Genomic DNA, 27,937 nt, shown 5'->3' with positions numbered 1-27,937 from the left:
AACTATAGTATTGAGGTTCATATTCAATCTTTATTAAATGCCATAAAATGGACATGCCAGATATAAAAAACAAACAGCAGATTATTGTATGGACGTTGCATGAAGTAATTGATGACAAAGTATAAACATTTATTTTTGGTATATTTATGAAATATCATGACTTTTTTTTATATATATCAAATTCAACTTCTACATTCGACCAGTATAATTATCTTCGCCATATATCTCACTAAGTGTAAGGACTTGTTACAACAGACAATATACCAATGGACAGTATTTAGAATTGAACCAAAGCACAGCATAGGTGTAAAAATACATTATAAAGAGAATACAATCTTTTTGTCACAAAACATATCCCTCTGAAATATCATGACCAAGTTTTCTATCTATGCTAGAATATATTAGTTAGGCATAACATGCTTGTAGACCAAAGTACTCTTTTTAAAACAATTATACAGTAATGAGATAAACATTTAAAGTATGAAATACTGTTACATTACACCTTATGATGTTATATCTACATTATGGATTAATGAAAGACATGCTCCGGAACTTTGGCGACTAGTAAGTCTTTTTTAAAGCTCCTAATTTGGGCTGGATGTGTCAATGTGTAATTCATACATGCATAATCTATGAGCAGAATTACTGTTTTATCTCAATTAGCCACAAAATTCCTAATTTGATAGAGACTGATTTCTGGAAGCTGTGCGACTCCATCTTCTCTACATTTTGCCCCATGTGGGGCGAGTTTCAGCCAATGAGCTTCAGCCCCTCGCCATCTGAGTGACAGATAGCAAGATAGCACACACAGCAGCGTGCGAGAGAGAGTAATGACGTGGTGCACATATCTGCAGATATGTGACACAGTACAGAATTTTTGGGGACCACTTTTGGCTTGTGAGCCTACCTTCAGAACTACTGGCAAAAAGTATACACAAGTACCAGAGAATCTCTTTAACTTTGTTCAGCATGGAAAATGTACAAAAAAAAGAAATATGCAAAACCATAGGAAACATATTTTTACACAAACAATACATCGCAATACAGTATTTGGCATCAACGTTTCAATTCAATCTCTTCTGACAAAGAAAACACGTCAGCCTAATATATGTCATGTTTGTAATAGGACTGTGAGTATCACCAACAATCTAACAATACAATTCTCTATGAGCCCCTACAAACAAACATAGTTAAGTGTATTGGCAGGCGGTTGCTACAAAGATGAGACAACCTGTGATATGTGGTTGTCCCACCTAGTTATCTTAAGATGAATGCACTAACTGCAAGTCGCTCTGGACAAGAGCATCTGCTAAATGACTAAAATGTAAATTTTTTTAAGTGTAATCAATTTAACAAACTGCAGCCATCTTGCAAGACATCTAGCAGCCAGCCAGGATAAACACTTGTACACACTCTCCCTCCCTTATCTCTCAGCTAATCTCTGCCAAGAGATATTAACACCAGTGCGGGCTCTACTTTAAACTATTGTGAAAAGACCTCAGACTAGCGTAACAGCCTAATCTAAAGCCTCTGGGCGTAATACCAGCCAGAACCAATAGAGGGAGCCATGAGTATTGTGTATAAAAATGACAAACTTCCAACAAGACCTCTGTGGGGGTGGTAGAGTTCTTTGAATGTAAAATGTTTTCAACAAAATAGAAACAAGAGACAAAAACTATAAACAAAAGAATGAAATTAATCCCATGTCAGACAGCGGGCAGGACAGGACAGGATCCACTGTAACAGACAGAGAGGTGAGCAGGATGTGTTGGAACCCAGGGACACCGCCATCTTGTTGTTGACCTTTGACCTCAGGCCTCATAGAACGACCTCTCGACCTTCTTGGTGACGCTGCTGGAGCCGGCCACCTGCATGCTCCTCTGGACCACCTCCTTAGTCACATGACGTGTTACCATGCCGCTGGTCTCTGTGTGCTGGGAAGTCATCATCATACCGTCTCCTAGGGGTAGGAGAGGGAGTTAGCGTGTGAGAGAGAGAGACACTGTGTGTGTCTGCGTGTGTGTGTGAGGGAGAGAGAGCGATAAAGAGATTCAATTGATACCTGTGAAGTAGGGGTCGTTGATCATGGTGTGTGTGACGTTGCTGTGGGTGCTGACCTCTGTCGGCAGTTGGAACACATCTCTCTTGGTCAAGGACTGACTGCTGTACTGAGACATACCTCCTAGGCCTTCTATTTGGGACATACCACCTAGGCCTCCGAGTTGAGACATACCTCCTAGGCCTCCGAGTTGAGACATACCTCCTAGGCCTCCTATTTGGGACATACCTCCTAGGCCTCCTATTTGGGACATACCTCCTATTCCACCTATTTGAGACGTGCTACCTACAGAAGGGGAAAAAGAGAGACAGAGAATTCTATATACAACATCATTCCAAATGTACAAACATATAGAATATCGGCTTCTAAATATGAAACCCAGTATGGTAAATTTAAAGTGAGTACCGACACATTATTCATTTCAATTTAAACACTAGATAAAAACCCTGGATAAAAAAGGCTGTTGTAGGGCTCTTACCCCCATCCTGAGACTCGATGGTGATGATACCCTCCCTCTCGGGCCCGAAGCCCTGGGTCGTCCTGGCCTGAACTTTGAACTTGTATGGCATGTTCTCACTCAGGTCCGGAACCGTCAGACTGGTCTCAGCGCTGTTACCGCTCACCTGGAAGGAACGCATGTCACCTGGAGGGGAGAGAGAGGAGGTGGGGATTAGAATATGAAATGAAAGTAAAATACAAATATGACTATGAAAGTGAATGGTCATATGCTAGCATTGTCCATAACAAGTCTCTGAGCAAAATAGAAGAGCAATTGACATAAGTGATATTCAAAGTCTCTGATGATCGCATGCCCATGTATAGATCCTAGCAAATGACAGTGGACAAAAAGCTGGAGTCAGCGCTCAGTCTCACCTCCTCCGTGCAGCTGTTCACAGGTGACCACGTAGCCCAGAATATCTCCGTTGGGTTTGCGGGGTTTGTCCCAGCTCAGCTGCAGTGCCTCGGGGGACAGAGCTGTGAACACCAGGGGGCCTGGAGCACTGGGGGTGCTGAGAGTGAAGGGAGAACCTGAGGGAGAGGGGGAGAACGGGAGTTAGAGAGGATAGAGGTAAGGGACAGAGCTGTGAATATTAGGAGGGCTGGAGCACTGGGGGTGCTCAGAGTGAAGGGAGAAACTGGAGGGGGGAAAGACAGAGTGAGTGAGAGAGGGAGAATGAGGAAGAGAGAGAGAGAGAGAGAGAGAGAGAGAGAGAGAGAGAGAGAGAGAGAGAGAGAGAGAGAGAGAGAGAGAGAGGAAGATACAAAATAGGGAGATGTAAAGAAGGGACAAAGGAGATTAAAGATAAAAAGAGAGAATTGGAGAGAGATAAAGTAAATATAGAGTAAAACAGACAGAGAGATAGAGGTCAGGTGTGAATTAGCTAGCAATGGAGTGCGGATAAAAATGGATCAACAGAGATGTATTGCTGATTACCTGGCATTGGACTGAGTGGGCTGTTGGGGTTGACGGCTGACTCTATGGTGATGACTCCCTCCCTCTCTGGTCCCCAGCCCTCCAGACTCTGAGCCTTCACCTTGAACAGGTAGGAGTGGTTAGGTAGCAGGTCCTGCACCACCACAGAGTTCTCTGCTGGGCTGGACACATCTATACGCTTCATATCACCTGGAGAGACAAGGGGCTTTGATTACTGTAGAGCAGTGGTACTTAAAGTCTGGGTCGCGACCCCACTAAGGGGGTACTGCAGTGGGGTTGCCAATTGTTTTTTTGGGGGGGGGGGGGGTTTGGAACGAAAAATTAAGAGCACAGATTATTGTATGGGACAATATACAAACATTTTTGAGAAAGTTACTTAGAATTTTTTTTTTAATGAGTAAATGCATTTATTGGTTTATTTTCATTTTGATAAGAGATGAAAATGTAATGAATTTAATGTTATTTGTTGAAGTAAAAATCGGAATTTACCAATTTTAAGGCTGTCATTATATTTGGGATGGGGTCATGAGAAGTTATTGTGCAAAAAATGGGTTCCCCAGAAATTCTGGCTGAAAAAATGGGGTCCCCACTGAAAAAAATTGAAGGTATGCTGGGACAAGGTTTTGAGATCTAAATAAGTTGACAGGGCTAAGGAAACTATTAAAGACACATTTCTTCAAATCCTAGTCAATAAAAACCTGAGAACTATGTTCACAAATGAAAAACAACATTCTTCTTCCACACATCAACAAAACACCATGTGTTTACAATGTGACACAAATCATCATGGGTCCATACCTCCATTGAGTAGCTGGTAGAGGACACAGTACCCCAGCACATCCCTGTCACAGTGGGGCTCCTGCCAGCTGACCTTCAGGGCCGTGGGGCCCAGGGCAGAGAACACCAACCTGGTGGGGGTGTCAGGGACCCCAGGGGCCAAACGAGAGTCTGACGGGAGAGAGAGAGGTCAGTGAGATAGAGACAGACAGAGAGAGATGGGGGGAGAAAGAGAGGTCAGGGGTTAGGGGTTAAGTGGGGTCAATTAAATTACAGGGGTTACATTGACAGTTATTAGGTAAGATAGGATTAGTGAGCGGGGAGTGAGCTCGATGGAGAGAGAGAACTAAAGAGAGAGAGGGAGAAAGAAAGAGAGAACTTTCCCTAAACCAAACATATCACAGCAAAAACCAGCTATAGCGACACCAAGCCTTCCTCTCAAACCAGCAATGGGCATGGTAAGTCCTACTATGAACCCACAGTGTAGCTTTAAGCCCTGCTATAGTCCCAGTGGTGTGAGAGAGGACAGCTCTGTGTGTGTGCTGACGGCAGACGCACTCACCCTGGAGCACCCTGTCCAGATTCAGTAGCGCATCGTTGACATCCTCAGACTGGGTCCTGCCCCGCAAGACCTGAGACATACTGTAGCTGTACTGTGTCTGATTGGGGCTGAAGCCATACGTACCTGAGAACGCAGGGAGCGAGCAAAAAGGGAGCAAATGGACGAGAGAAGGAGGACAGGAGAGGGAGAGAAGTGAAGGAGTGGGAGAAGGAGCACAGGGAGGGGAGAGAAAGAGGCAAGAGAGAAGAGGAGAGCGACAGTCACCATAGCTCCTGCATAGCCCTGTACAGCCACCAGCCCCAATAATCGATAACTGACATCCAAGCCATCCATCCGCCTCATGCATCTCCTCAGTAAACCTGTTGCAGATGATGTGTATATCTGACATTTATAGCCCCGACTGCTACAGGCAAACAGATAAGCTTCTCCCAGCTTTCAATAGCAGAGGACAGAAATATCTAAATACTATGCAGTGGCATTTTCCTCAGCAAAAGCCTCATAGTCGAAGACCTCATCTCAGTGGCTCGGTGAAATATTCCTGTGACCTGGGACCTGTGTCAGTGTGGATCGTAAATGATCGGCTCTTGATCTCAAAATATGCTTCAAATATGCCTCAACTTCAACTAATCTTACTTTTGCCGTCTGTGTATCCCGACAATCCACTGGACAGGTCTCCCATGACGATGGAATCTCGGATGTTGTCATCATACTCATAGTAACCTCTGTTCTCTGACCGCTTCCTCATGACAACATTCTCTGTGCGCATCCCGCCCCCGATAATCTGTGTGCGGGAGAGCGAGTTCCCTCCTGTAGGAGAGGAGAAGAAAAGACAGGAGTAGAATAATGATGACCACCAGAGACGTGGATACAGAACCATAGAATTCTAGCATGCATTCTGAGTGCAATGCCTTTCCAACTTTCGGTGTCAACACGTTGCCCACTGAAACTCTAAATCTCCCAAGTTTGCTGAACTCTGTAAAGTGTAGCTACTGTGCTGGTGAAGACAAGCCAGCTGGAATTTCTTGTCACTATCATACCATTGTAAGTCAACAGAAAGATTCAAAAGCTGACACATTTTAAGAAGGACTCTGCATCCATCCGTACCTTGTCCAGAGTGGTATGTCGTGGAGGACTCCGTAGTCATGGAACCCCCAGCCCCTCCTCTGTGGTTGGAGCTGAGGGTGGACATGGGAGACAGCTGGCTGTAGCTGGAAGACGACATATTGGCACTGCGCGACATGGAATTATTTCCCCCGGGGAACAGGAAGTTTTGTTCCCACCTGCCGTTCATTTGGTCTGACAGAAAAAGATGAGGAGAGCCGGAGAAGTGAGAGGAGAACATAAAGGACATCAACAACATTCTGGAACCCAACATAACCCAAACCAAACATTCTGGAACCCAACATAACCCAAACCAAACATTCTGGAACCCAACATAACCCAAACCAAACATTCTGGAACCCAACATAACCCAAACCAAACATGTTGGAACCAAAACAATTGATTCAAGCGCATCGATAGCAACAAATCACAACGAACTGCAAGAGTAATGGCCACCTTACAACCTCAGACTGCACACAGGGACATATTTTTGCTGTCACCACCTTCACACCCATGAGAAGCCTTTATACAAGCTTTACAAGCTGCCTCCTTTCCAGAGTCTCTCTCCACAGAGAGGTGTAAAGCAGACAGACAGAGGAGACAAACAGGCACCTGGAAAAGCCTGTCCACGATCATCAACTGGAGGTGGGGCAGTTGATGCCTGGAACCCTCTTTGGGGTGGAAGGTCGCGAGGTGCAGCAGGGGTAGGAATAAGAGTAGAACCAGGTTGCAGTTTCAGGGCAGATGGCAGATGTGAGGAAGGGCGCATGCTGATGATTAGCGATCTGAAGACTCAGGCTCATCTTAAAGGATCCCCGATCGAGCATATTTTGTGTAGCCAGAGAGGAGATGATAAGGGGGCACTGCAGCTGCATTGGAGGTTGGTGGCTGCCATGCGCAGTAGCTGGCATGCTATCTTTCTGTCTGTCTTGTCTGGCTATCTTGCTGGCTATCTGTCTGTCTTGTCTGGCTGTCTAGCACTCCAGATAGGTGGTCTTCACCTTTCAGGGATGGGGTCTGTGCTCGACTGGGCCGGGGAGTCTCGTCAGTGCTGGTGTCTGTGTCTGTGCTGAGGTGGTAGGGGATCACATCCACATGCCTCTTCCAGGACACCGAACGCAGGTCCAGCTTGGAACCCACCAACTTGATAAAGCCTTGTTATGGAGGGGAGAAGCAAGCAGGGTGGGTGGGTGATGGTCTGGATTGATAGTTTGCATTGCAGTTGTTGTTTTTGTGAAGCGTGGTGATTGGTGAAAGGGCGAGCGATGGAAGGAGTGAAGGAGGGAGGAGGAAGAGGAGGAGGCAGCATGTATGTAGCTTCGGCGATATCTACAACTACAGATGTCTGGAGGCTTTCAGCAATCACAGATTTCTTTGCAGTTTGGATCAATGGTAGGAAAGGTTTGACTGGCACGAAAAAGCCATAAAGAAGAAAATAAAGACTGGTATGAAGACTGGCATGATAGAACCCAAAGCCATGAAGATGAAAATATTCTGATGATCTCATGAGATGTAAAATAAATGTCAGTTTCTTAAAAGACACCTCAGAGAGAGAAAGAGAGAGAGGGGGGAAGGAACAAAACAAATAAAGATAAAGAAAGAAGAAAGAGGCAGAAAGAGAAAGAAGAAAGCATGCAAAAAGAGAGAGAGAAGGGTGGAGGAGACCCTCATATTTGTAAGCCCCTTGACCATGACACTGTAAGACCTTTTCTGTTTTTATTTATTTCCTTTCTCTCTCTCCTTCAGTGAGCAGAGGACTGGACTCCAGAAGATGGATAGACATATCTTTCTTTGCATGGAACCCATTTATAACAGTCCTGTCCTGTCCAGTCTGCATTCACTTGGTTTCACAGAGCAGTGAAGCTCACTGGCTTAATGAGGGGGCTACTACCCAATATGTATATATCTAAAACAGTGAGCTTCTTCCCCATTAGCTGTTACTTAGCCACAGCTATTCTTCATGGGATCCACTGAAAACACACTACGAAACCACAACACACAGTACGCCACCGAAGGTAGGCTGCAGTTAAACAGGCTCCAAGAGCCGGCTAAGGTGGCGTAGTCGGCAGGGTACCCACCTTCGTCTGAGACGCTGGGTCTCTTGGAGCCTGTTGGCGACCTCATGACCTCACTGCTGTACATCAGGTAGCCGTCGTACTCATCCCCCGCCTCCGCGTCCACTATTGGGATGTCTGGGATGATGGGGACTGCAGGGAGAGAGGGAGGAGACTCAAACATGAAGCTAATGGTCATGCTAAAAGTATCACATTCAATATAGTATCCTATAGTAGGAGACAGAACAATTCCGGGCTGCAGCGACAGTTGGTTTTCATTGGTTCATTTGAGGATTTATTTTCCACAAAACAGCAACGCGGTGCCCTTAGAGGAACTCACTGGACATGGGTCTGACGGGCTGTGAGGCCAGGTTGATGGTTGCCTCTCTGAATGGACCCCAGCCAATGCTGTTCTTAGCCCGGACCTTATAGCAGTAGGTCTGGGCCGACTGCAGGTTCTCAATTAGCAACATTCTCTTCTTAGGGTTGTCTATCTTAACCTTCTTAGCTACACCCATCGGCTCTACAGGGGGAAGGACGAGGGAGAGGAGAACACAGAGATCCCATTAAATGATTGAGTTCTAATATGTACGCGTTAGAATGTCTTAGAAGCACAGGCATTAAGAGGCATTCGGTGATTCTTCGATTTGATTGGTCACTCACTTGTGTTGTCATTGATGGGTGTGTAGAGGACCTCGTAGTTGGTGATGACACCGTTGGTCTCGGCAGGCTCCGCCCAGCTGACCTGAGTGACAGTTGGACTGATGACGTTGAACGCAAGACGACCGGGCTCACTGGGGACTGGAGGAGGAGAGGAGAGAGGGATGAGGGGAGGAAAGGAAGGAGGAAACATTTATCACAAGGTAGGAAAGGCGGAAAACCATCGACACGATCGTTGAGCTTACATCCTGTGTCGACCCAACAATATTCAACAAGAAGAAAAAAAACTGTCCACAATCCTAGAAGTGTTATTTGTGAAAGACAATAAATGTAGTCCAGATTTGACAGGAACAGGAAGTGTGCTCACTCACCGTCCTCCAGGGTCTGACAGGGCACCATGTCGCTGTAGTTTCCGTTTCCCAGGGCGTTGTAGCCACACACCTTCATCTCGTAGTCACAGAAGGGGTACAGGTTGGTCAGCTCAGCGTGGTTGGTCTTCACATCTATCACCTGGGCATCAGTCTCAGGGTCCCCATAGATCCAATACTTCACCTGGTGACCACGGAGAGGGAAACAGAAGATACAGAAAACACAGGTGAAACACTGGTTGGAATGAACAATCTTAAATGGAATACATTCCAACGTTTATTTGTATACTCCAAAATTACACTCCAAAGATTTTGGGAAAATAATCTCATCATTTCCAACAGAAGAAATTGGCAGGTGTGTCATGGGGGCGAATCTAATGAGTTCCTCTGTTGATGAACTATGCTCCTCACGGGGTAAAAGGGTTTAAGTCAAGGTAAGTTAAGTCCTGTGTGACAGTTCCTCTCAGCACCTTGCAGTCCAAGGGGTTAGATCTTGAGGGGGGGGGGTTCCTTACCTTGTAGCCCAGGGGGCTTCCTAAGGGGTCCCAGTTGAGACGGATGTTTCGTGGGCCAGTGGCTTTAGCCTTCACGTTGGTGGGAGAGAAGAGACGACCCCCAGGAGACATGGCTGTCCGGTTGATGAAGTCCTTACCCTGCTGCTGCTTCTGGGCAATCTCTGGTAATGCTGAGGGAAAACATGTATCTAGTGATGCACATCTCATGCATCAGATTCCTTATAGATACCCCATACTGTATGTGTGTGTGTTTCAGTGTCTGTTTCTGTGTGTATTACCTCCATCAGTGATCGTGACCATTGTCGTCTTCCTCTCCCCGACCGCGCCGTTTGTACTGGGTTCAAACAACTCCAGCTGGAAGGACTCTGGTTTGACCGGTCCAGGGTGAGGCCGCGAGTCGATCACGATGTTCTTCTCAGTCTCCCCGGGAGCAAACTTGAGGGGACCGGACAGCTCGAAGCGCTTGGCATTGCGGGTCTTCCAGTGGACGGTGGCAGGCCCCTCCTGGTTGCGTGTGCGGACCACGGGGATGGAGTAGGTCGGGTCGGCGGTGGAGAAGTTCTGGGTGCTCTTCATAAACATCATCACACTGGGCTCTGAGGGAAGCAACGGGAGAGGTGTGTTATGGCCATCTTACAGAGGAGGACGTTATGGCTGGCTTTCTAACCACAAATGCGGCTGTTACATCAACTATGCTCTCAACACCCAGGATAATAATGTCCGGGACCTGTTGTGCGACGCCATCCTGTGAACTGACGAAGATCCAAAGAAACACTGTTATATTACAACTATGAAATGATCAAAATAATATAAGGGTATCTTTCTTTCTTTTTTCATGCTATGTGATACACCCTGGACCCTGTCCTCTCACCTGGTTGGTCAGTGATAGTGACAGTAGTATATAACCTCTTAACTGGTTGGTCAGTGATAGTGACAGTAGTATATAACCTCACCTGGTTGGTCAGTGATAGTGACAGTAGTATATAACCTCACCTGAATGGTCAGTGATAGTGACAGTAGTATATAACCTCACCTGAATGGTCAGTGATAGTGACAGTAGTATATAACCTCACCTGGTTGGTCAGTGATAGTGACAGTAGTATATAACCTCACCTGGTTGGTCAGTGATGGTGACAGTGGTTCTAGGGTAGCGTCCCAGCTTGGCTCCCTGTCTTGGGTTACTGAGGTCCATGACAAATTGTTTGACCTGTGTGTCCTTCAGCAGACCGTCTTCCTCTCCCAGCTCCAATAGACGCACAGGTACAGTCTGCTGGGTCTCCCCTGGCCCGTAGGACAGTTCCCCATCCACTGTCACATAGTCCTGGCGAGAGACGGAGGAGTAGTTAGGATTGGAAAAAGAAACAGTCACAGACTAATGAAAGGTGTGATATTGCTGTATTTTAGTGTGTGCGCGCGCGTGTGTTACCTTCTTGTCCTTGGCGGTGAGGTCTCGGGTGCGGTAGGTGACTTGTGTGTGTCCGTCCTCTATGATCTCTCTGCTAATGGGGATGTTAGCCACTCCGTCCTGTCGGCTGTAGGTGTAGGAAGGCTGGAGGAACGTCATAATACTCTTGGCTGGAGAGGAGAGGAAAGACACACAGAATTATGAGCTTTATAAGGTCAGGGGAAGGGAAGTACACAAAAGAAAAGAGAAATTTACACATATTCACTGGAAATAAATAGTAAGAAAGTGTTTTGTAATGCTATATGGTTTTGAAGAATCATGTGTGTGTAAGAGAGTATGGAGGTCAGGGGTTAGATAAGGCTCCTCCGATTGGCTCTCACCGTGTTCTTTGATGATGGTGATGTTGACGAAGCGTTTCCCTATCTCAGCGATGCCCAGAGGAACGTCCACCGCCTCCACCTGCAGCTTCTTCTTATCATCGTCATCTTCCTTGATGAAGAGCGGCACGCGCACATCTACTGTCTCCACCCCCTCCTGGAACTCCACGGCACCAGCCGCCTCTGCAGAGAGAAGAGAGAGAGAGATAGAGCGAGAGAGAGCGAGATGGAGAGACAGTTAATAAACTCCCAACACACAGACACACAGACATACACACAGACATACACATACACACAAACACACACCTTTGTCTGTGGCCACTGTGTAGTAGCCCGGCACCACTTTGAGATCTTGGAAGTTTCCAGACTGGACGTTTTTCTCAGTCAATTTGACGATGTCGGGGTAGCTGGAGCGAGGAGCGGACACGACCGTGTCTACAATTGTGTGGTCTTTTCTTTTACCAGCATTTCTCTGTAATCTGAAACACAACCAGAATATCAGTAATGATTTGAGAAAATACGATTTAGACAACATGCACAAAAAATGACTTACATTGTAATAAATTCAAGAGGGATTGAAAGTCATCCTGAAATAAGTGTCTCACCTAAATTTGGTCTTCTGAACCTTCTGGGCTCCAGGAACATGCTTGTACACTTCATTGAGCTAAACAGTGAAGACACACATAAAGTATACACACGCAATCCACTGTCACAAGGGATGTCATACAATACTGTATATATACACCCAGCTTGCTCACACTCACACAAACACACTCACGTTGTCATCAACCTCCATGCGTAGCATCTCCGTGTCTCTGGCGTCGGGGTGGGACAGACTTTCTGTGAACAGCCTGTTCAGACGCAGGGACAGAGGGAACTGGACTATAGATGGAGGAAGAGAGGAGGAAAGAGGGGAGGAGAAAGAAAGAGAGTAGGAGGAGAGGAAGAGGAGGAGGAGGAGGAGGAATGGCAAATTAGGAAGAGTTGAAGAGGAGAAGAGAGGTGGATTAGGGTTATGTTTCATCACTCAGAATCATGATCATGTAAACCAGGAAGTTCTAGTGATAACTCCAACCAATGGGAGAGACGGAATTCGGAACACTTCACACTCACTGGTCTCTTTGGGGTTTGGCTGGACCTGCGCCAGCGGGTGATTGGGCGATCGGTGCACATTGTCGGTGATCTTCCAGCGAACCACATCGGTGCTCTTGGGCGGGCCGGTCCTCACTAGGGGCGTGTCCAGGTGGTCAGAGGTGAGCAGGGATTGGCGGAGCATGTACTGGTCCTCCTTAAAGCCAACCATACGGCCTACAGACACACATAGGAAAACACATGTTCAATCACACGTTATAATACTGCCTGGAAACATGGTACAGACCTAGTAATATAGGCACAGAAGGATATTAAAAGGTTCATAAAAGTGATATGGCTTGAGTAACTCACCTCTTCCACAGCATGGCAGTAGAGCAAGACATGCCTGAGAGAGAAACAGAATGAGGGAGGGAGGCAAAGAGGGATTATTTCCTTCAGAGTATGGCAAGGCCATGGCTGGTTGTGTTATGGTTGTGACTGGACAGTACCTTGCAGCAGGCGCAGTACTTCCAGCAGCAGAGCAGCAGTAGACCCAGCAGTAGCATGAGGAACATGATGAGAGGGATCAGCCACAGGAAGCCAGCAGGGGGACAGTCTAAGGGGACAGACGACAACATCAACAATAACATCAGCATCACAACCAGAGTGCACAAAGATGCTGAGCACTTCCAGAACAAACCAGAGAACCCCCGTAGTTGTATTAGCATCATATAAACAAAGGTATAAAGATTATAATAATTAGGTGTGTGCCTATCTGTCCTTGTGTGAATTGGAAATGTTTTTTTTGTTGCATATCCCACTCTCCCTGAGACACCCTCAGAGTGTGGGGTAGCCATTTTCTGCCATTATCAACAGCGACACTGGGCACATAAAAAAAAAAGTTTAACCGCGTTGGCCTTTCGGTTACTGGGCCAACACTCTAACCGCTAGGCTACCTGTCACCCATATATGAACGTTGGTCATGCCTCACCTTTCTTTTTGAGCACCTGGACTTCCAGTTCCTTGTTTGTCTGGTCCTCAGGGTAGTCCACGGTGTAGTGGTACGTACAGTCGTCATCCTCGTCACGGAAACTACACGCCTCAATCACCTCTTTATTCTCCTTGAGCTCGTCCACCATGACCACTTTGAACTGGCACTGGTCGCACTTGTCGCTGTCCTTCTTCTCGCCGGTCTTCCAGGCCTGACACTGGACACAGCTCCTCTTGTCCTCACACATCCCCAGCTGGGCCTGGAAGTTAGCCTCGCAGGTGGGGGTCATGGCCAGGCCAGAGTCCTGGCACTCACAACGACCGCACTTACACACACCACGCCCGTTACAGACACCCTGAGAGAGGGGGGGGGGGGGGGGGTTAGATCATTCATGAATAATATTGTAGCAATCTGCAGGGAGGGAGGGAGGGTTCACAAAATGGGACAAACACCCAACTGAGACTCTGCACGCATAATTTAGCTCAAATATATTTTGTGTACAACGCAAAACCCCAAACAATGCATGAAGAGCAGAAATAGGACTATCCCCTCTAGAAAAGAGCTGTTTAATTCTACAACCACCTAAAATGAAGCGATGCCCACACATTCCACCTCAAACCCCTCACCTACAGAGAAATGAACCTAGAGAAGAGTCCCAGTTGGTTCTATGGCTCTGTTCACAAACAGACCCCACAGAGCCCCAGGACAGCAACACAAAAAGAGAACTATTTGACACACTGGAAAGAATCAACCAAAAAACGGAACAAATTGGAATCTGGCCCTAAACAGAGAGTACACAGTGGCAGAATACCTGACCACTGTGACTGACTTGTATGTACAGACTCAGTGAGTATAGCCTTGCTATTGAGAGAGGCCGCCATAGGCAGACCTGAGCTGAACTTCTCCCTAACCTCCTGACAAATGTATGACATTAGAGACAAATATTTCCCACAAATCATACACCCACAAAGAATTTGAAAACAAATCCAACATTGCTAAACTCCCATATCTGTTAGGCGAAATACCACAATATGCAATCACAACAGCAAGTTTTGTGGCCCGTTGCCATGAGAAAATATTTGCAAATACCACCAATATTTTTATGTTTATTTATCTTTCCCCACTATTCGTTCCACAATTATTTGCACCTTGCTAAAACACTGTACATAGCTGGATAATATAACACTTGATATGTCTTCATCTTTTTGAAACTTTGTTGAGTGCAATGTTTACTGTTCATTTCTAATAGTTTTTTGTTCATGTTGTTTTGTGTCTTCTCACTTTTGTTTATTGTTTTTCCACTTGCTTTGGCAATGTAAACATGTGTTTCCCATGCCAATAAAGCCCCTTTGAATTGAATTGAGAGAGAAAGACAAAGAGAGAGAGAGAGAGACAGAGAGACAAAGAAAGACAAACAGAGAGAGAGAGCAACAGATACAAAGAAGGAGAGAAACAAAGACAGAGACAGAGAGAGAGAGAGAAAGAGAGCGAAACAGAGACAAAGAGAGAGAGAGAGAGACAGAGACAGAGAGAAAGAAAGAAAGAAAGAGAGAGAAAACGACAAAGAGAGAGAGAGAGAGAGAGAGAGAGAGAGAGAGAGAGAGAGAGAGAGAGAGAGAGAGAGAGAGAAAGAGATAGAGGGAGACAGAGACAAAGAGACAGGGAGAGAGAGAGAGAGAGAGAGAGAGAGAGAGAGAGAGAGAGAGAGAGAGAGAGAGAGAGAGAGAGAGAGAGAGAGAGAAATAAAGAGAAACAGAGAGAGAGAGAGAAAGAGATAGAGAGAAAACGACAGAGAGAGAGAGAGAGAGAGAGAGAGAGAGAGAGAGAGACAGAGACAAAGAGAGAGAAAAAGAGACAGAGAGAGAGAAAGAGAAAAATAAAGAGAAACAGAGAGAGAGAGAGAAAGAGAGAGAGAAACAGAGACAAAGAGAGAGAGAGATGATGTAGCGCTCACCCCTTTAGTGTCCAGACAGGTCTGGTTGCTCATGGGACACTCACAGGCCGGTCCCTCCCAGCCCTCTGCACACGCACACTGACCCATGAAGCAACGACCACGGTCTAACACACACACACACACACACACACACACACACACACACACACACACACACACACACACACACACACACACACACACACACACACACACACACACACACACACACACACACACACACACAGAAATGGTTAGAATCTACTTCAAGTGCTTCACACTCTCACACACTCTCACAAAGATTCAGATTTTATGGAGTTAAGGGAACACAAACTGCATGACAAAGATGTGCACGTCTTATGACAGTGAGTGTTATTCTAACGCAACGCGGTGCCACAAGCTCGGTATCTTGAGACAATGATGACGGCCACACACTCACCGTTGCAGAGGAAGCCTCCGTATCGTTGACACTGGGACTTGTCAAACTGACAGAGGGGTCCCTCGTACTGGTCGGTGTTGTAACACACACACGTTCCACACAGGCAATCTCCTCGGCCAGAACACGGCTCCCCCACGCCAGGACCCAGACAGGAACTACCTGCGACCGGCGACGCACTGGTTGAGCAGTTACAGAACGGACCCAGCCTGGGGACACCCACCACGGGGAGAAAGATGGCCTTTCATGATCATGTTCTGTCTTCTGTCCAAGTGTAATTGATTCCTAATTGGCATATATCACTCCTCAGCTCTCCAACATGATACTGTAACTGCTGTGTGGTGAGCGTTCTGCCGTGCATCACCCTAGGGTGCTATACATCAGCGGTGGCAGGAGTTTCCCACCTTATAATGTAAAGCGCTTCGAGCACTGGAAAAGCACTATCAATTATTATTATATCTTCCTGAGACCCAGCACCTCATTTTTGCCCTCTCTCGTTCTCGGTCCGTATCTCTGAGGCCACACAAGCCACTGTATTAAGTCATGTTGACCCATTGAGAGGGCATTCTGGGCTTTTCAATGATATCACAGGTGTTGGGGGTGTGACCTTGACAACGTTAGCACATTTTATGGAAATTTGAAAAGAAGTGTGTGTGTAATTACTAATTACAATTTTTGTGAGTTTGATATTGAAATTGTTTCCAGTAAGTGAATATCTCAGGAATAATCAAGTGAGTTGTCAGGACTGTGTCATTTTTTTCCACATTAAATAAGAGCTAAATAAAATCTTATCAGGAAATGTCCTCTGTAGTGGACACCCAGATGCCGCAACTATGTTTTTCACCTACTGTACCCATTCACTGTAATGTTAATTTATTCATATTTAAGTCTAAATGACCACTACAGAGGACACTTTTTCCACTTGCAATAAAAGATAACTAACAATTTCTTGGTACATGTTCCTTTCACCTCAAACACTTCTGTAAAAAATCGAAGCTATAAAAACAAAGAGAGTAGCACACTTACCGGTATGTATATCCTCCCAATAATTTAACAAATCTAACAAACCCCCCCCCCCCCCCCCAAAGATGTCTAATTACTGGGAGATTATACATACGGAGTGTGCGACTCTCTTTGTTTTTATAGCTTCGATGTTCTACATAACATAAGATCTTCAGGAGGATATAGCATATGAGAGAGAAAGTACATTCAGTTCTGTTTGTCTCACCAGCCACCATAGCACCGGCACCTCCCACAGACCAGGTCCCCGTGGCCTGTACACCGCACTGCATTTTCAGTGGGGGTCTTTAGGAAGCGGAGAGAGAAAAAAGACAGTTAGAAACCAAAACCCGTGTGTGTGTGTGTGTGTCTTTGTGCTCATATGTGTCTGTCTTCACACCTTCTCACAGTCGCAGGTTTTACAGAGCACTTCAGCGTTGATGTTTAGAGCTGTGCTGAAGGTGGTCGGTTTGACTCTCATCTTCCCCTTCTTGTCACCCTGCTCCAGACTACACACATGTTGCTCCCCAACCATCTCACTGGCCTTGACACGCACCTTAAACTTCCCCTGGAAAACACAGAATGGGTTAGTGTGTGTGAATGATTGATATGTACACAGTAGATGACTGACAGCGGGTGCTGTTTTGAAGCCACCGCGCCTCCATCTTGGCACCCACACCATTGTAAAAATATTTTAGAAGCTAAAGAAATGCATTTATTAATGTCTACATTTGTTTCTGCCATATTTATTCTATGAAAGACACCTAAATATACACTTTTGAATGATATTATATGAGCTAAACCCCCCAAAATAAAAGGAAAAATACATTTGTAAAAATTCCTTAAAGTATAATATGTTGAACGTTTAAATGTTGCTGTCCCCACTACAGCCAAAAATACTTATTTTGGTATTGAAACATTTCATTGAAATACTGTAGAATTACATTCATTCCTATGGAGGACTACTTCTTCTGGGGAGTACCAATATGGCTGACCAGTGACTGACTGAATTGGGACTGAATTGGGACTGATTTGTGTATCCCCTCAAGGTTAGTTGTACAAGACTGTGTGTGTGTGTGTGTGTGTGTGTGTGTTGTGTTGTGTGGTGTGTGGTGTGTGGTGTGTGGTGTGTGTGTGTGTGTGTGTGTGTGTGTGTGTGTGTGTGTGTGCATGCGACATCTAAGTGTTTCTTACTATTTGTCCAGGCTTGACTTTGAAGGTTCCAGCCTGCGCAACACTGCCACTGTACGATAGGACCTGAGCTTCTATAGCTTTAGGCCTGTCCTCAGCACGGATACTGATCTTAGAACGGATATTCTGAGAGGACAGACAGAGAGCGTTATTAGGACATCTGGCAGTGCCTTACGTAATATCCCTTAGGGGATGCTTAAAGTACAATCTAATGGAATGAATGTGTTCAATTTGCCACACCTGTAAAACAAGCCCATTCTTACCTCAAAGGCTTTCTCCAGGATATTGAGGATGTTAGCAGAATCTTCCTGCAGCAGACCCAACTCAGCGATGGGGAAATACTCATAAAGCTTCTACACAGGGAGAACCCGCAAAACATGAATAAGATATGTTTTATCTACAATGCTAAAGATGAGTCAACAGGTATTTCAGGCCCCCCAGAACAGACAGTGGCTAAACTCAGTGGCCAAACTCCCATTACAATAAGTATGATTGACTGGTGATGGTAAAAATAGGCATGATACTGTGTTTGTAAGGTTAGAGTAAGGTTCAGGGTTAGGGTCAGGGATAGTAAGTAGTAACTCTTCTAGTTCTTACCTGATAATAGGTAAAGGAGTGGTTTGTGATGGCGAAGATGGGGATAATGTTGTGTTTGCCGAGCAGGCGGACCAGGGTGGGCACAGAGGGGTAGTCCTGCCTGGTGTCCTCTGTGTATTTCCCCTCGGGGTCCAGGTGGCACTGCTCGTCGTTGCGTGGCATGATGCCCGCCAGCACGTTGGCACCGTCCGCCTCGTAGTGGAAGGCCGACTCGGTGGAGAAGACCAGGAGGTGGGTGGCATGGCTACGCCAGCCGATCTTTTCCTGGAGGAGAGGAAGAGGAAAGAGACAGAAAGAAAGAGGGCGAGAGATACAGTTGGAAAAAAGGGGAGAAGGAGAAGAAAAGGGGTAAGGAGAGAGTTCTATACACGTGTAAGGAGGCTCTTAAAGAGTCACGCAGCGGTGCACTACAGTTAACCAATCAAACAGCAAGCTTCAACTAATTAAACATCTCAGACAGTACAGCAAAGATGGTCGCCTGTGTCCCCTAACCACAAAACATTGAATGGTAATATCCGTCTTAGTAAATCTAACTCTATAGTCCTACCCCGCAGACTGCAGCCTGCAGTATGGCGTCAAAGCCCCCCTCTGGAGCGTCCAGGTTCCCTGAGATCCTCTCCTTCTGCAGCTTCTCGGTGAAGGACAGCAGGTCAGGGGTCAGAGTGATCACATGACGGAACGAGAAGGGAGGGTCGCTGTTGGGCCAAGGCTTGGCAAGTCTGGAGAGGGGAGGGATGGAGAGGAAGAGGAGGAAAGGGGAGGGAGAGGGGGTCGGGAGCAAAATAGATAGAAGGGCCGTGAGTATGAGTAGTGTATAAATGCAGATATTTTCGTACCGTAGTAGTGTTTACTTTTGGGTCTATGTGTGTATCTGTATCTGTATGTGTGTCTGTGTAGAGAGGAACAAAATAGTTTTCAAGTTCTTACTTGGATGGTCTCATGTCTGTCTGGGGTTCCACCACTTTGTCCACAAACTTGCCGAAACCGATGGTGTAATCATCAGACAGCTTACTTACCAACGCCGCTGTATGGGGAACAGAACATATCAGTACCACAGACTACTCCAGTACTACAACACTGAGGTCAATGGTGTAACAATCAGACTCATCGTTCACCTGGAACTTACCCAGCTCAGCACCCATTCTCTTGAGGTTGTCCAGATCGTCCTCCATCGAGTTGGAGAAGTCCATAAGAATGTAGAGGTCCAGAGGTCCTTTAGCTGGTTCAAACACCTCCATCTCTATCTCCCTCTCCTCCCCTGGCAGCAGAGTCATAGACATCTCCTGAGGAGCTACCTGGGACTGCTTCAACAGCATGTTGATCTGCTCGTTCTATAGCGGGAGGGAGGGAGGGGTGTGTCATATCATGTAAAAAACATGGGGGACAAAGAGAAGTGTCTCAGCCTCAACCTCAGCAAAAAGCAAACCTTGCTTGTGAGCACACCTTGCTTGTGAGCACACCTTGCTTGTGAGCACACCTTGCTTGTGAGCACACCTTGCTTGTGAGCACAACAGTCTAATGAAAACCTGTTAATTCATGCATCCATGTAGTAAGGATTAGTGTAATTATGATACTTACTCTCTCCATCGACATACTGCTTTTGGCTGTCACCGCGCTATTACAGCCGCGGTTTACGATGTTGTCATGAAGGTCGCAGCGGGGTCCATCAAAGATCTGTACGCAAACACAAACATGGGTCACACTAAATATTTGTGGCGGGTAAGCGGTGTCTGTGGGCAACTTTTTTTTTATTTTATTTTTTTTATTTTAATTTTTATCCCCTTTTTTCCCCAATTTTCGTGGTATCCAATCGCTAGTAATTACTATCTTGTCTCATCGCTACAACTCCCGTACGGGCTCGGGAGAGACGAAGGTCGAAAGTCATGCGTCCTCCGAAGCACAACCCAACCAAGCCGCACTGCTTCTTTAACACAGCGCGCCTCCAACCCGGAAGCCAGCCGCACCAATGTGTCGGAGGAAACACCGTGCACCTGGCCCCCTTGGCTGGCACGCACTGCGCCCAGCCCGCCACAGGAGTCGCTGGAGCGCGATGAGACAAGGAAATCCCTACCGGCCAAACCCTCCCTTACCCGGACGACGCTAGCCCAATTGTGCGTCGCCCCACGGACCTCCCGGTCGCGGCCGGCTGCGACAGAGCCTGGGGGCGAACCCAGAGACTCTGGTGGCGCAGTTAGCACTGCGATGCAGTGCTCTAGACCACTGCGCCACCCGGGAGGCTGTCTGTGGGCAACTTGAGTAGTAGTTTCTTCTCACCTCATCTGGACAGTAGGCACAGCCCTTCCCTGACTGAATACATTCTGAACAGGTGCTAGCCCTCGTAGCCAGACAGTGATTCACTATTGGCCAGAGAAGCATAGCAGGAATATCTGTGTTAACATTTAGCATCAGTAGAAATCCAATGAAAAATATGATTTGATTTTCAGTAAAGATGATTCAACCTATTGCCCAACTGCATAAACAAGACGGGGTCTATCGACATATTCAAATGGTCAAAGAAAGATTCAATACTGTAGTAATGCGAGACACACAGTAACAATCACTTGATTCATGAAAATAATTCTCACCTTTTTCAGCGTAGCAACTGGCTGTGAGGACAGCAAGAAGTACAACCCCCACCAAGAGATTTAATGTCCATCTCCCCATCTCCCTCCTGCAACACACACACACACACACACAGCTTATGACCTTTCAACTTTCCCCACGGGCTAGACTACACTGACCTGGTGAGGTAGGAGTACTGTAGGTTAAAGTTGCTACTTGTCACTGATAGAAAGTCAGTTTTGCGTTTTCACTCCTTTGGAGAGGTTAAGGTGATCCTAGATATGTGCCGAGAGCAACTTCTACTTGGAGAGGTCAGGTAAGAGTATCATCAAGTTGACTCAAAGAGCCTCATTTAAAGAAAGTTGACTTTCAGCCTCCAGTATTGCCTCCTGTGTTGCATTATCTGCCTCCTGTATTGCATATTCCTCCAGTGACCTATCTGGTTATTCCTCTACAGAAATATTATGGTGTAACCCAAACCATCTGGCCCTGGTTGGCTCAGGTCTCTCTGTGGGCTTTACCGCAGACCTTGCACTTCTACAGAACAGAGAGACACTGTGAACCATCCACACATTCAGAGAAGGATCTGTGCTCAGCCTATCTGCCTGATCAACTATGTCCAAAGAAATATCTCTACTGTCAAAAAACATCTACACTGAACACTCCTTAAAGGGAAAATACACTCAAAAACTCAATTTGGTATTGTTTTCATTAGTCCACTACTGATACAGTCCAACATTTTTTGACATGTCAGCAGTCAAGTTTTCAAGATATTGGACTTTCAAGAAGCAAAGTTTCACTGTCCACTTCATAAAACATTTTTGGATTGTATAAACAGTGGACTAATGAAAAAAATACTAAAATATGGATTATCCCTTTAATAAGCAGATGTAACTTCGAACGAAAAAACATCCCTAGCACATCAAACAGATGGAAACTAAAGGCAATTTCACCCTCTATCCAGACAGAGCCAGCTATTTCCTGCCATACCCTGACTGCAGCACACAAATCCCTTTTATGTTATCCATATGCCAAACTAAAGACAGATCCTCCACAGCCAAACTTCAGACAGGCCAGAGGAGCGGGAGAATCAGCTTGTAAAAACGAGTTGGGGCACGCATGGTGAAATGAATTGCAACGGGGAAGCGCTGAAGTGTAACTGTGTGAGATATTTCAGGGGAATGCTCCTCCAGACAGCAAGAGAGACATCGTTTGATGTAAACGTTGTGTGAAAGGAGCTGTAGTCTTATGCAGTAGCAGATAGCAATCATAGACATGGGAAACAACACAGATCTTCTCCACAGGGAATCTTACAGTTGATGTGAATGCTGACAGAATGTGCTAGTAATTGAATCAGAGGAGAAAGAGGGTTTTATGATCCGAAACCCCCCCCCCCCCCCACACACACACACTATTTTGACCATTGACTCACCGAACAGGAATTTCACCCCAAGGCGAGAAACTGACCCAGCCATCACAAAAACAGAGCAGAAAAACACAGGAACTGGCACTTACTGTAGCGTAGCACCTTATCGTGAACTTGAGCTGCCTACAGGTGTGTGTGTGTGTACGTGCGTGTGTGTGTGGGTTTCCGGTATTACCGGTCACATTTATCACTGAGTAGGCTATGAGAGAAAAACAGGACCAATGATATCTTCACTGTGAGAAGCAATGTAAGGTCCCTAAAGACCGTCTGTTAACTACTGTTAAACACAGCCATATCAAAGAAGAAGAATGTCTAAAGCTGAAGAAACTTTCTCACAGAGACAGTTAAAGTGCTAAGAGTTTGAGGGAAAAAAACAATAGTTCTGTTTGAATTTACCTTGGTCGAAATGGAAAAATATGAGGGCCTCCCGAGTGGAATAGTGGTCTAAGGCACTGCATCACAGTGCTTGAGATGTCACTACAGAGCCAGGTTCAATCCCAGGCTGTGTCACAACCGGCTGTGACAGGGAGTCTCATAGGGCAGCGCACAATTGGCCCAATGTCTTGAGGGCTTGGCTGGAGGGGGGGCTTTACTTGGCTCATTGCGCTCTAGCGACTCATTGTGGCGGGCCAGGTGCAGCCTGCAGGCTGACTTGGGTCGTCAGTTGAACTGTGTTTCCTCCGACACATTGGTGCAGGTGTTAAGGAGCACGGATTGGAGGACGCATGACTCGACCTTCGTCTCTCCTGAGCCCGTTGGGAGAGTTGCAACGATGAGACAAGATTGAAAAAAGGGGGTTAAAAATGAACAATTATATGGACCCCAGAAAGTTGTGACTGTAACAGCTAATAGGTATCCAAATAAACAATAGTACCACTGGGTGAAAACTGGTTGAATCAATGTTGTTTCCATATAATTTCAACTAAAATATTTTATGTGATGACGTTGAATAAACATGGAAAATTGATTCGATTTGCAAAAAGTAATCAACGTCAGGGATTTCAACTTTGAACCTAAATCCAATGATATGTTGAAATGTTTTGTTGATTTCATGTTAGTTGACAATTCAACCAAATGTAAATAAAACTATACGTTAAAATAACCTCTGTGCCCAGTGGGAGATGTACAAAAAGACAGATTCAGAATGTAAAGACCGAAAGAGAGAGAAAGACAGGGAAAAAGTACCAAAAAAAGACATGAATCATTGCTAGCTCAGTAGTTATTGTTTTAAATAACATGCCCGGCGGTCAGGTGAACATTCCAACAAAGGGAGGGGACCTAAACCGTTATGACATCCTTAGGGCGCGTCACGCCGCTCAGTGACAGGGAGCACAGCTAGGGCCTTACATGAGACAGCTAGGTAAATCAACCCTCAACTACACACCTGGAGCACTCAAGTCAGCCCCGTATAAACACAGTTACTAAATTACCACACCATCAATCCATCTAAGCCAGGTAAATACATCTGACCACGTAAATACATGTAGGAACAGCTCTCTGAGAGTGCAAGAGTGGAAAGACGTCCAGGACCTTTTCTCAGTCTGTGGTTTTTCATTCTGCTGCAATCAGAACGAGAGTCCCTTGTGGTCTGCACTGTCACAATGCACACTGTAATTTCCCTGTAAATCTAGTTGGGTCTATGTGACCAGAAAGGGAGCGGTACTCAATAGTAGTTGGTGGGGGAAAAAAACACATTCTGCAAGAAGAAGAAGGTTGTTAGGCAACAACGTTTCTTACAAAACTATTCACAAATATGGTTGGATTGCAATAAAATACATGAAATTGTATCCTTTTGAATCAGCATAGGGTTTGAATTTATAAATCCTTATCTCGAAGGGCAGGTGGACGCCTGCAAAAAGAGCCTCTATTGTGAGTTCATTTCATCTGCAAAACTGAATTCTTATTACATAACTGTCTTCACTTGTGTCAAATTTTGGTCTAAATATGGTTAATTATAGAGGAATGACATGCAGAACAATATCAGAGGGACAACAACAAAGCACCTTGTAAGAAGTACAGCTACAGACTCCAACTCTAACTTACTTTAGTGATCCTTGAGTTGAGTAGCATACACTCTAATAAAAAACACAGGTCGTAGACATTGTAAAGTGATATGCTTTAACTATCTTATAATGCACAGTCCTCTGCATGATGGCTGCCTCGTGGCCAGGACTTTCATGCCCCCCCAAAAATATTTCTATAGGACTCTAATAAGGATAAATCAAAAAATAAATATAATAAAAACGACTTTTGTAATACTCAAGTAGATAACTATAAGTAGTGGTAGATCAGTGAAAACAATGGCCGCAATTATTTGAGTTTATACCATTGTTAAAGAGATTACTGATCAAACATACCTCTCTTATGGCTGCCTTGCCCAATCCAAGTCCAAAAGTCTGACCAAAAAAATAAGGAAAAGCTTAATCCCCTTTTCTTTAACTCCCCACTCTTCTGTAAAGTTAGTATCCACCTGCGTCTGGGGGGGAAAAACCTCCTTTATGAGCCTTCAAGTCCAAGTTCCACGTTCCAGGAATCTCTAATGCTAGTGCACAGGGGAGAAACACACTTCTACTTTCCTCCTCTCTCTCTCTCTTTCTTTCTTCCTTCCTTCCTTCTCTGCTCCGTCAAATATTGACTCCTATCCCCTTGAACCTGGAGGCGAGGCGCCCGTGTGTGCGCGTGAGTGTCACAGTCTTGAAATGAGAGAGAGACAAGGGAGAGTGAGAGCCACCGAGTGTGTTTGTGTGAGCATGTGAGTGTAAAAATATGTGTGCTGAGATTTGATCCCTCCTCTAACTTTCCCCCACTCACACTCTCTCCCTGTCTCAAGCTCAGGTAAGTAGCTAACAGTATAGATAACTCCCTTCCTCTCCCCCTATATGTCAGCTGGCGTTTTTACTTTCAAAGCTCCACACCTCTAAATGTGTCAGGCCCCCCTCCCTGCTACATTCCTTCCAGACTGGGCTCACCTGTGTGGGCTTGAGCCTGGCGAAGCTGGCCCCTCCCTCTGTGGCCCAATCTCATGGGAGTGGCAGAGAACAGACCACTGTCTGGAGGCTACGGGAAACAGTCACAGTCAAAAGTACACAAAGAGCTGAAGTGCAGTACTGGACTTGCACATACCTCTGTGTGTGTGTGTGTGTGTGTGTGTGTGTGTGTGTGTGTGTGTGTGTGTGTGTGTGTGTGTGTGTGTGTGTACAGAGATTTTCTTTCTCTCGCAAATGTACAAACAAACTCACTTTAATTAGTGACATGATATCACACAGCGCAAGAACATTTATTGAACTTGAAACACACACACACACACACACACACACACACACACACACACACACACACACACACACACACACACACACACACACACACACACACACACACACACACACACACACACACACACACACACACACACTTCTAAACTGTGCGTGCAGCTGGAGTAAATGAGGTGGAAAAGCGGGCAGTGCAGTAATGTGCATTCCTGGGCACAGAGACCAGAGAGAAGAGGGGGAGCAGAGGGCACCAGACCCAGTCACCATGCCCACCTGGCACACTGCCCTCTCTCTGGGGCTAACCTCTGACTGTGTGTGTGTTTGTGTGTGTCTGTTAAAGAAGAGTTGCATGCACCTTCATGCACTGTGAAATATAGTATATGTACATATGACCACATTATAGTATTTTACTGCCACCAGCTCTATTGAAATAGTTAAAGACATGAACTCTGTGCTGTATCTGTTACTGTTCACCTTGGAGGGGAAATGAGCTCTGCCCTGACCAGACCACAGACCACAGACCAGCTGTTACAGGTTACACAGCTCCTGTGGCTAGACCTGCTCTTACTGGAGAAACCACTGTCCAGTGTCCACACACAGCCCATGAGACGTAGATCAAAACAAAGACAGTAGATCTACGGGGTCTTAAGACTCAGGAGACCGAGACTCTCTGATCCACAGAGGACTGAAAACACATCAAACAGGCTTATTCAGCAATTAGAGAGAACAGGCACTGCATCTCATAGAGTACTCAGACTCCTGTCTGGCACAATATGACTCATAGGTGAAAAAACAGCCTTTTCCACCACAATGGACTGTTTGGAAACGACATCATTAAAACAGAACACAGCCGTGCTCATATAAACAAAGTTTGGGTTTAACAATGGTTTAGTCCTCTCCAGAGGAATAGAAATGTTGCAAAACACCACTCCCTTCTTCCCTCCCTCTCTCCTTAGTTTTTGGCAATGTTGCCAATACAAACATCACTTTGCCTTAGTTTTTGATTGAGGGAGATATAGGGGGTTGCTTTCCTTTAACTTTTAATTGTAGGAGAGGAGGGTGTTCTTAATCTTGAACAATGCTTCAATATTACCGGTAAGTCATTCATATGAAAAGGTTTACTACAGTCCAGTAAACATGTGTAAGTACTTATTGTGCATCTTATTGCAGTATACCGGTTACTTTCAGGTGTTGTACAAACCATCTTGACATGAATATTAGACCAGCTATCACAATGCTCTGACACATACATAAAAACTTCAAAGGAGACCTACTGGATGCCTGCAGGAAAGCCAGCCCATGGCAGGCTAATGTGGCGGTAACAGGGAACTTGATAAAAGGATGTTGGTTTTGTGACACACCCTTACACTATTCTCAGATAGGGCATAGCTGCCAGGCAACCCAGTAACCTCTAACCTCTGAGAGTTTTTTAAAACAACTTTATAAAAGCTTGATATTGAATGCCCGATAAACAACATAAAATAGCAATACAAGTTGTAATATATAGGCCTACTAGACTAATTGTATGCCAGATTTCTCAGAGAGGTGTCTAACAAACACGCATGTGCTTTAAAGCTGCTTCTAAACGTTATGCGACATCCGGATTCTGACTGTGCCATGTTTGTTGAAATGACCGCTGCGGGTGGCACTCCCAATGCCAAACATTTAGACATGCTAAAAGCACACTGGAAGAAAGAAAAAAAGAAAAATGTATCTACCCCAATGTCGGGGCGATGACATTCTGTAAATAAATATTTGACACTTCAGTAGCATAACTGTAGCCTAGTGGGCCCTTCGTTGTCGAAAAGTAGGTGCTTTTTGAATAGTGCAAATTGATAATAGAATTTAACATAATCAAACACAGATTTGAACAGATACTCACATTTGTTCCACTCTAAAAATGTTAGGCTGCACAACTTAGTTTGTTACCGATAAACACAACTTGTTCGTTACCGATAGCAGGTGGTATTGGCGCCTACGGGATACGCGTGAATCATGATATTGACAGTCTTCGATGACATTTAGCCTACCATAGCCTATTTTACACTTATCCAGTCAAAATGTCATTGCGTACAAAATGTCCAAGTTAAGAGCTTTTTGGGGAGTTCCCAATACTGTCCCCAACTCCAACTCTCGCGCTCTGTGA

At 45.6% G+C, this 27,937-nt stretch overlaps 1 protein-coding gene across 4 annotated transcripts; it reads right to left on the bottom strand.

Annotated features, from left to right (window-relative positions):
- Positions 1 to 10: 10 nt before the first annotated feature.
- LOC129829033 (integrin beta-4-like) lies at positions 11 to 27,937 on the bottom strand. 4 transcript variants are annotated; one of them, XM_055890469.1, is made up of 40 exons: positions 27,674 to 27,937; positions 25,489 to 25,576; positions 21,117 to 21,202; positions 20,806 to 20,888; positions 20,110 to 20,205; positions 19,658 to 19,862; positions 19,459 to 19,555; positions 19,079 to 19,250; positions 18,532 to 18,795; positions 18,198 to 18,287; positions 17,938 to 18,060; positions 17,144 to 17,311; positions 16,973 to 17,049; positions 15,748 to 15,953; positions 15,330 to 15,433; positions 13,376 to 13,730; positions 12,894 to 13,000; positions 12,757 to 12,790; positions 12,427 to 12,621; positions 12,092 to 12,195; positions 11,919 to 11,977; positions 11,620 to 11,792; positions 11,317 to 11,496; positions 10,958 to 11,106; positions 10,645 to 10,852; positions 9,810 to 10,127; positions 9,532 to 9,701; positions 9,020 to 9,200; positions 8,652 to 8,789; positions 8,329 to 8,511; positions 8,013 to 8,141; positions 5,938 to 6,129; positions 5,467 to 5,640; positions 4,834 to 4,956; positions 4,293 to 4,442; positions 3,495 to 3,683; positions 2,933 to 3,088; positions 2,538 to 2,702; positions 2,063 to 2,344; positions 11 to 1,960 (listed from the first exon to the last, which is right to left on the bottom strand). In XM_055890469.1, the coding sequence occupies exons 3-40, from the start codon at positions 21,193 to 21,195 to the stop codon at positions 1,812 to 1,814; spliced, it is 6,027 nt and encodes a 2,008-aa protein (XP_055746444.1). In that variant the 5' UTR covers positions 21,196 to 21,202; positions 25,489 to 25,576; positions 27,674 to 27,937; the 3' UTR covers positions 11 to 1,811. The 4 variants fall into 4 exon arrangements, with proteins under 4 accessions (XP_055746444.1, XP_055746442.1, XP_055746443.1 ...); XM_055890467.1 differs by lacking the exon at positions 25,489 to 25,576; XM_055890468.1 differs by lacking the exons at positions 25,489 to 25,576; positions 27,674 to 27,937 and adding an exon at positions 24,877 to 25,446.

This window comes from Salvelinus fontinalis, chromosome 30 (genome assembly GCF_029448725.1).
Source record: "Salvelinus fontinalis isolate EN_2023a chromosome 30, ASM2944872v1, whole genome shotgun sequence".
Taxonomy (NCBI): Eukaryota; Metazoa; Chordata; class Actinopteri; order Salmoniformes; family Salmonidae; genus Salvelinus; species Salvelinus fontinalis.
This window is presented reverse-complemented; position numbering and strand designations above follow the sequence as displayed.

Excerpts from the sequence above, each read along its gene's own strand:
- LOC129829033 (XM_055890466.1), bottom strand. The coding sequence starts at position 22,977 with ATGCAGTGCCTTAGACCACTATTCCACTCGGGAGGCCCTCATATTTTT. Across the intron at positions 8,790-9,019 it reads CTGTCAGACCCTGGAGGACG|TCCCCAGTGAGCCCGGTCGT; the intron begins GTGAGTGAGCAC and ends CTCCTCCTCCAG. Across the intron at positions 1,961-2,062 it reads CAACGACCCCTACTTCACAG|GAGACGGTATGATGATGACT; the intron begins GTATCAATTGAA and ends TCCTACCCCTAG.